The 8,886-nt window shown below is 50.7% G+C and overlaps 1 protein-coding gene and 1 long non-coding RNA gene across 3 annotated transcripts in view; one reads left to right on the top strand and one right to left on the bottom strand.

The window, feature by feature from the left end:
• Positions 1–208: 208 nt before the first annotated feature.
• The window catches only part of MBTPS1 (membrane bound transcription factor peptidase, site 1), a 55,026-nt gene continuing 46,348 nt past the window's right edge, over positions 209–8,886 (bottom strand). For both annotated transcript variants that reach the window (XM_019743717.2, XM_074314510.1), the window contains exons 20-23: positions 6,925–7,056; positions 5,554–5,680; positions 2,471–2,601; positions 209–1,088 (exon numbers count right to left, since the gene is read on the bottom strand). In XM_019743717.2, the coding sequence (XP_019599276.1) occupies positions 892–1,088; positions 2,471–2,601; positions 5,554–5,680; positions 6,925–7,056 (587 nt within the window). In that variant the 3' untranslated portion in view covers positions 209–891. The remainder of the gene's footprint in view (positions 1,089–2,470; positions 2,602–5,553; positions 5,681–6,924; positions 7,057–8,886) is intronic.
• Positions 5,626–8,061, top strand: LOC141567477 (uncharacterized). Its single transcript, XR_012490117.1, has 2 exons — positions 5,626–5,733; positions 6,095–8,061. It is a non-coding gene; the product is annotated as an uncharacterized LOC141567477 (long non-coding RNA).

Below are 8,886 nucleotides of genomic sequence, written 5' to 3'. Positions count from 1 at the left end.
GGGGGTGAAGAGGTTCTGGATTTCTGGGGGTGATGGCTGTACAACCTATGAATATACTAAAGACCACTGCGTTGTACACTTTAAAAGGGAGGTGTTTATAGTACGTGAATTACATCTCCACAAAAACAAACAGGCTGCCTCAGAACCCATTCCAGGTTGTCATCAAGGAGAAATGGGACAGGTGGAAAAAGAGCCAGTGACACAATTCTTTTCAGCTTCATACAGGTAATGCATATTTATTGAAAATTTTCTTCACCGACAATGGTGAAATCAAGACCCCAAATTACAAAACATGATGGCAGTTGAGACTTATAAAAATAAAGCGAAGGTCTATGTTTCACAGATCTGTGCAATTTGCCTTCAAATCTCAGTCTGTCCTTTCATCAAAAAGGAGATCACAGAATCTGTGTTATTCCTCATGATGGAATAGTAAAAAACTGCATTCCATTGACAAAAAAAATAGCTTTGCTTCCAAATAGCACGAGTTTTTAAAGTGACTTTTTCCCAACAATAAATATAGAAAATAGCCTTAATGAGCACATCTTAGCTTGGTCAGAGTGTGTCATTGTTTAGAAGTACATCCTCCTGCTCGGGTCAGGAGGCCGCAGACAGCCTTAGTTCTCCAGGCCTCTGGTGCAGCAGTGGCTGCCGTCGCTCTGGAGGCTGAGCGTCGGAGCCCCTCTAGCAGGCCCGTCGAGACAGACACTTGCGGATGTACGCGAACCGCCGTGCACCACAGGGGAGGCCCGTTTAGAACAGACTCTCAGACCCCTGAAGATGAAGACCCAGGCCCTCTAAGCGGGCGGCCCCTCTGGAGACTCCACAGCAATGCCTGCCCACCAGGGCCGTCAGGAAAGGCTCTCTCTGGCTCTCACGGTCAGCGGTCTGACATCACACGGAAGGGGTCTTCGGTGGGTGGACCTGCTGCATGAGCTGTGGGCGCTTCACCCTGGGTTTCCTCCGCTTCGGCCTGCTTTTGGCCTTGTTGATTTGTACCACAAAGAAGGCCAGGACCACCATGGCCCCCAGGAAGGCGAACACGGGGATGGTCTGGCCCACCTCCTGATTGTAGCGGCCAGGCATGATTCCTGCAAGGGGACAGCAGGGGACCATCAGGAATGCCACAGCCCCTTCTCCTATGAGAGGCAGGCTCATTGGCAACAAAAGGCTGGCTAATTTCATTAGCCGGGCTTGCAGAGCAAACATAATTTCTAAACCTTAGCTGAAGTAACCCAGGCATTAGCAGAGAATGAATGAGAGCGACCTACAGCTGCATCCTCAGATTAGCAGCTCCTGTGCGTATGGCGGGGTGAGGGTGGGGGGCGTGCAGTGAGGTCTTTGCTCCTCACCTCAGACAGAGACCAGGACTGGCCTTTGTTCTGTTGCAGACAATCTACAACAGGGCTGCCCAGAGCTGCTTTTTGTTTAGAAACAATGGAAGATGGATGAGTCTGGATGTGGGGAGGAGAGGAACTGCTGGTGTTATACTAGCTGAGCGGGAAGAAGAGGGAGAAGGCCAGGCAGGGAGGTAAGGACAGCTGGCCATGCGCCACCCTCCTGGGAAAGCCTTCCACAGATGGGACACTGGTCAGGAACTAAGAGTGGCCAATGGAGACCCCTGGATCTAGTCAGCATGACTCTGTAACAGGACTGCTGGGATTCCAGGATTAATTGTCTTCAGTGCACCCCATGACCTGCAGGCAGGCCCTCAGGAGCTTGGCATCCCCTCGCAAAGTTCCCAGGGTTGGACTGCATGGGGTGGAGTACCCTTTTCTGATCCCCAGAGTTTCTGTCCAATTCCTGGAATCAGAAGAAACCCCCGTTGGGAGTCATAAACTCTTGGAAGAGCACAGGGGTTTCCAGAGTGAGAGCTGCCCACACTCTGTTGGAATGACTGGTAACAGCGCTCCCAGGTCAGGGAAAACCTGTCCCAGACAGGCTGGTCAGGCCAAAAGCCAGTATCTGTAGAGGGTACATTTGATGTCACTTGGGGTGAGGGAACAGAATCAGATCACCTGAATCTAACTGAGATCCCAGCCCCTTGAAGTCCCACCCAGGGAGGGCAGACTTGGTGGAGACCTCTGGGCTCAGGGTTCAGGCCACAGCCCCCGGCTGGGCCCCACGACAGCTGATGACAGGCAACCCCTGGGGTGTATAATACATGTTTGCAGAACTTAAATAAGAATGTGTAAGTTACTCTGTTGGAAAATTTTAAGTGTAGTAACAGGCCATCATAAAAGAAATTCAAATTTGAAAATCATGGTAGAATTTTCTGAGAGGGGCGACGGAGCGTTAATTTCTTCAGCCTGCTTATGGCCTTGGTGAGTCACACCCCGAGGAAAGCCAGGACCACTGTGGCTCTCAAGGCAAAGACGGAACCATCTGGCCCACTGCCTGGGGGAGGGAGGGAGACCACTTTGAACAAACTACAGTATGACTTCGCACAATAATAAAGCACCTAAGGACTGACCTCCAGGAATGTCCCAGGCACCACTTTCTCCAGGAGACAGGGGTCTCACTTGGGGACGATTCGATCGAAAGTTGGGTAACACCACTTTGTCCAGGTCGATGGAGAGTAACTTCTGATGTTTCCAAAGATTACTTCAGGAAAATGGATAAAAACAAAATAAAAATGAGTAACAGTACCAGCCTAGGAAGCTCAGCCAACACCTAAGACACAAAGTGATTTAAAGAGAAATGTCAAATGACATCCCATCTGCATCTCCCTACATACAACCGCCTAACAACCACAGTGACAACTTCCAGGTCCTGAGACAGAAACGTCAAAATCAAGTCCACACCCATGAGATTTTAGTGTCCTGAGCAGGGATCAGTTCTACTGGGTTTATCACATTGTCACCTGGGAAACGTTACCAAACACTGGGAGAAGACCACACATGAAACCTCAGAAAGGAGCTCGCGGACGGCAGGGGCTGACGGCGGGGGCTGTGGGCAGGGCATGGCCACAGGCCAGGCTGAAGGCGCACGGAGGTCTGTCCTGGAGACACTGGAGCTGGCAGAGCCTGCTTTCTGACGAATGCAAACCAGTGCAGCAAAGGTGCAGCCAAGATGGTGAAGAAAGAAAACACACGTGCTCTGTGAAATGTGCTGGGCCTGTTACGGCAGCACCGTTATTACTAATTCTGAGATCTGAGGAACTTGTTCAGGCCAATACAACTTACACCCAAAGAACAGAGAGGCTGATGTGCTGCAAAGGGCAGCAGACAGACACCTAGATAAGAGCAAAGAATGCCAACGGAAAATCTGAAGATGGTTCTGGCTCAAGTGAGGGAATGGAATTAAATATGTTTGCAAATGATGAGTTCCCCATTTTTCTGCTTCTCGTTCATTTGGAAACAGTTGGCCTATCTCTGCGTTTGGCCAAGTGACAGCAAAGCTGCTCAGGTGTGTCGGCCATTGGGGTGAAGGCCAGCAGGCAGCGGGGCGGCGCCAGGTCTGTGAGGAGGATTTCTGTGTAGGAAAGAGAAACTACATCGCGCACTTCTGCCTGGGTGAACGCCTGGAAAATGCCAGCGAGTATTACAAGCTATTCTACTTTATATGATTTAACTTTCCAGTTCAGGTTTAATCAGTCTGAAAATTAAACTGACAATGTTAAATTGTGAAATCAACGACATTTAAGCTTTATAGTTCTAGTTGAATATATATGGGGCTATGTTTTAATTCTAATGGGTGATATCCTGTTCTGGAATTTAATTATCTGGTGACGGTACTGTCTTGTTAGGCAATCATGGGAACGGCATGCTACACGATCATTTGAGAACTTCACAATGCTCTGATGGAAGGACAGAAGGGGTTCCCAGGGGGCACAACACCCCTGCAAAGCTTTAAGGACACCTGATGCTCAACAAAGACACCGGGCAAATGAGCCTTCACTTCAGAGATGGACCGGAAACTTGCACTCAGCACTGGGCTGCCGGACACCCTGGGCCTTTCAAGGGCTGTCGGAAGCTGCCTGACACGGTCTCACAATCTCTTCAGAGATTCAGAACGTAGACCTAGATCTCGGCCTCTGAGGACTGAGGATAATATTCAACAAGACGTGAAATGTGAGGTAAAGGTGAAGCCTGGTGGGTGGGTGTATCAGGAAGGAAAATCAGATTCTATGAGCTGTACATGATCAGCACCCTTGATGGGCCAGGTGGACATTTAATGGATTGTCTGATGTGGACGCGCAGAGACTAAGGACACTGTTATCTGTTTCTCAGAGGCCTGAGCCGCATCGTGGAGAATAACTGGGTTTCAGGAACTCGAGCCAACAACAGTTGTCCAATGAGTATGAATTGCTGATCGCGGCTAGAATTGAAGTCTGGTTTGAATGCTCGGATAATAGTGGGTTATAAATAGATAGGATGTAAAAATAGAATCTTCTCAGAAATTTTTAAATGACAGGTTGTTAACTGGAATGGAAAAGTACTCAGTAATTAAAGTTTCAGGAAGAACACTGCTGATGAGAAGACAATGTCACAAGGCTACAATTCCACTGTTTTCTACTGAGCACGTTCTAAAGCAGGCCATCTGGTCAGTGAGCGGAGTCTGACAACAGGAAAGCACAGGAGGCTTCTAGGCCGTCACAGGCATCCTCGTTTTGGTGGTGCCCTGTCCCTGCCACACGCCCCCTGGCCACACCAACACCTGTACACACTGAGACCCGAGCAAAGTGGGCAGCCTGGTGGGGGAGGGAGGGTAGGAGCTTCCCAGAGGGGAGCCTGCTGCCCCGGCACTGTGGGGGAGCCCTGGCCACCAGTGTGTGTGCGGTGTGCTGCCTGTGAGAGGAAGACCGTTTCCACAGCATCGCTCAAAGGAGAGGGAGTGGGGGACGGCCCCATCACTGTCTCGGAGACACGAGCAGCTGCTTCATCCTGCCAGGACCCCGAGTCAGGAAAAGCCCCCATTCTCCTGAGAGAGCAGGATGTTGTCCACGGAACTCAAGTTTTAGCTTCCGAAAGGAAACGACACACATTAGGAGGTCGAGTTAGACAGTGAGAAGGAGAGGCAGGCAGACCCACAACGTGTGGGCAGCACATACAGACGCATCGACCCAGTCGTGGTGGGCGGTCACGCTCCAGGCACAGCACTCAGCACGGCGAGGGCACAGACGCACATCCCGGGCAGGGCGACGCCCGAGAACCAGACCTACTCTGAGCTGTCCCAGCCCTTTGTGCATGATGCACAAAGGACCTGTCTATGTTTCAGAATCAACATCGCAAACAGGGTGCACTCAGTTCCTGAACCCCAAATCCAAGGAGTCAGAGCTTCTGTTCAAGTGATACCACTGTCAGAGCACAGCTTTGTAAGCAAGAATCGACCAAACCTAACGAAATGCTAATTATGCAGAACACCACCAGAGAGCACAATTCTAAAGGTCAATACGGGGGCTCACTAATTTAAATAACCACCACAAAATGACACGCTAGAAGACTTGATTTTTCAATAATAATGTCAGTAAAATTCCATTCTCTTTTATGAAAAAAAAAAGTAATGAATCATAAACCCTGCAGAAGGAGTAGAAAAGCACAGGAAGACACCAACCTGGGTGCCGTCTCATTTAAAGGCTGTGGCTTGGCCCACGACAGGTGCGGACAGGCGGGCAGCGCCCGAGGCTCGGGACCTCCCAGACGGGCCTCCAGGACCTTGGAATACCGGTGCAGGTGGTTCCCTGCGGCGGCGGCAACACAGACAGCAGGCAACGATCGTTATGAAGATGCAAAGGTAAAAAACGAAGCTTCGTCAATTTGTCTGTTTTCTGCCAATGGGCCCACCACACGCCCCATGAACCTGCCTCCAGGTGCTTCAGGAGTGAGACGTGACCGGGGCCGCCCCGGGGACGTGTGCTCACTGCCAAAATGGAGTGAGCAGAACAGCCATTCCACTGAAGGTGGCCACGCTATACGCACGGCTGTGGCTGGGTGCCCTTTACTGACCATGGTTACATGCACCAGGCTGTACTGAGGAATCCAACCTGTAGAAATGCTTCATGGAAAAATCTTTCTCTTTTGAAATTATTGAATTCCCACGCAAAAAAAAAAAATAATCTGCATTTCCAAACTTGCAAATTTCTTTTATTTCGCAGATCTGTGCTGTCCAATACTGCTGCCACTGGCCATGTGGCTAGTGAGCAGCGGAAATGGGGTGAGTGTCGCGTATTTAAATAATGATACTGTGATGTACTGGTCTAAAGTATTTTATTCAAGTGAATTTCACCTCTTTCCTTTTACTTTGTAATGTGGCTACTGGGAAATGTAGAATCACATCTATGGCTCCCACTATACTTCTGTGGACAGTGCTGGGAGGATCGGGACACTCGGTCCACGAGAGCACGCAGACCAGCCTGCCGTGCAGCAAGCAGGTGGGGCCACAGGCCCCACGGAACCCTCTCTCCACGTTCCACCTCATAACCACCCGTGGCCCCAAGGAATTCCTTAACTTCCCTCAGTTCCTGTTTCTTCACTGGTGAACTAGAAAGAATACTATCTATTTTCACAGGGTTCTGAGAGGACTCAGCGAGGGAGTCTATGTAAAGCAACCCCTACCCAGTGGCTAGTACCTAGTGAGAGCTCAAAAATGTCGGCTATTCTCACCAAAGACCCCCTGGAGCCAGGGTCTTCGTCTGTGAAAGGGGGACATTAAATTTTAACTCAGAGCAGTGTGGGGACCTAGGAGTGAGCATGGGAAAGCACATGGCACCCAAGAGGCCCTCAGCACATATCCATCCTGTTCACAGGAGAACGGCCCTTTCTGTAGGTTAGAGCTACTGGCCACCATTCCGCCTGAGGTCACAAGGAAAAACATCAGTGGCCCTGCTGACTGGCTCCATTCTCTGGCAGGCACGACCATTTCCTGAAGCAGCCTGAGCCAGGCTTCACCCAATTCTCCCCATGGAGTGCCTGTGTGCCCACTCACCTTCCATCCTCTCTGGAGTGACTGAGCCTGCCCCGCTGGGAGGGCGCTGTCGGTTCCCAGAATGACTGAGGCTGGGAGGTGTCACCCCGTACGACGTGTACTGAAGGAGCGCATCCAGGAGCCAAAAGCAGTCTGTTGGTACAACAAGCAGGCTGCTTAGGAATTCGATTGTTTTTTAATGGAGAATAGAAGTTAGCCCCCCAAATGAGGGGGGAAATGGGTCCAAGTAAGATTAGGTCCAAGTAAACTCCTGTTCTTGAGAAACACACATTCTCCTCGGTCAGCATCAGACACAGAGCCCAGCAACAGAGACGACCTGGCCGTGGGCTGCGGCGCTCGGGAAGGTCAGCAGCACTGTGCCCTGGCTGGACCAGCTGCCCCAGTGCCACTCAGCTCTGGGTCCCTCATGATGAGGACAGAACAGGGCTCATTCAGGGACAGCGACACCACGTGACACCCACTGAGAAAGGAACCATCCAGAGACGGGGCTCCAGGCAACGGGAGAGGAGAACAGGGCACCAAAGCTTCTGCCAATGCCCAAAGGCTGTCCTGAGGGAAGGATCTAGATTTACATTGTGAAGGCAGAGCCAGGACTACCACCTGCGCTCCACACGGAGGTGGACGCAAGGTCAACACAAATGCAGAATCCAGCAATTTGGGGGGCCCTGTAGGACAGTGGGCCCCACCCCCAAAGCATGGAAGCAGAAAGCCCTCGGTTACTCTGGGAGACATCACAGGGAATGGAGGTGCTGGAATGTGAGCACAGCTCCCCTCACAGAGCCACATGGATGGACCCTTTCTCTCAGGGGATGGAGATGCTGCACGGTCGTTAATCCTGGAATCACCACATGCGTGCAGTTTCTCCCCATATATGCCACTCCAAGTCCCATCAACACCAGCCTGGACCAGACGAGACTCACGAGCTACAACACCAGGAAGCACTTCTTGCAGGAAAGAGCACTTTCTGGGGAGGTGCCCGAAGCCTCTGAAAGGTCCTCAATGCTGCCATTTGAAGTTTAAGGACCAGGACAGTCCCCTCGGGCATTTAAAATGTTAATAAAGACTCTTAGCGGGAGGCTCCAGGTCTTAAAAGAAAATCTCTGTGGAAATAAAACATTAATCTTCTTTGAACTGTGACTTTCACCCTCACTTTTGATTTTTAAAAAGAGCAACCCTACTCTGAGGATTTACATAAAATGCTAGGAATGTGGTCAGCTTCAACTTCCACTCAGAGAGACTTGACCACACAACTCCCAGCTCACGCTCTCGTGGCCGCTTTCTTTCCAGTTAACCCTGTTCACTGTTCGCAAATATGAGGACATAACCCACTACCCTCCCCTCTGCTCTAGTTAGAAGACTAGGTTTTGGTCCTGGTTTTGTCATCGTCTGGCCAGGCATAAACATGTAACACTCTCACCATTCCATCTCCTCCTTTACAAAATGAGAAAAAGAAACGACGTCCAAGCTCAAAATTTCCAAATTTAGAGGCAGCATCAAGAGATGCTGAAAAAGAGGAGGTGTGCTAAGGACTATTCCCCATCTCTGACACCCCCCCACACCACTGATGAAACCAAACACTCCTCACTTGTGAAGGCTCACAACAGCCAGAATAAATAACCACGTCTGGGAGGAAAGCCAAGTGCTGGTCCTGCAGGAAAGAGTGTGTCCGACTTGAGAGGGGCACCACGTGGCAGGGCTAGCGACATACAGACTCCAGAGGGGAAAGCTGAGGAGGGCAGACAAGGGAAACCCGCAGAGGGTCTCTCCACGGAAACTCAGTGGTGCTGGCACCCACTGGCCAGGACAACAAACATGGAGGGGAAGGCAGAGGAGGCAGTAACTGCAGTTTTGTTTTGCTTCTTAAATGTGCCCAGATTTATATATACCTATCAAAATATTCCAAGCAATCAAAGCAGCGGCAACCTCCCCAGCGGCGCCTGGCTCTCATGAGCAGGTTTCTGT

Source organism: Rhinolophus sinicus, linkage group LG11, assembly GCF_036562045.2.
Source record: "Rhinolophus sinicus isolate RSC01 linkage group LG11, ASM3656204v1, whole genome shotgun sequence".
Classification (NCBI taxonomy): Eukaryota; Metazoa; Chordata; class Mammalia; order Chiroptera; family Rhinolophidae; genus Rhinolophus; species Rhinolophus sinicus.
The sequence above is the reverse complement of the archived record's forward strand: the minus strand, read 5'-3'. Positions and strand labels throughout refer to the sequence as shown.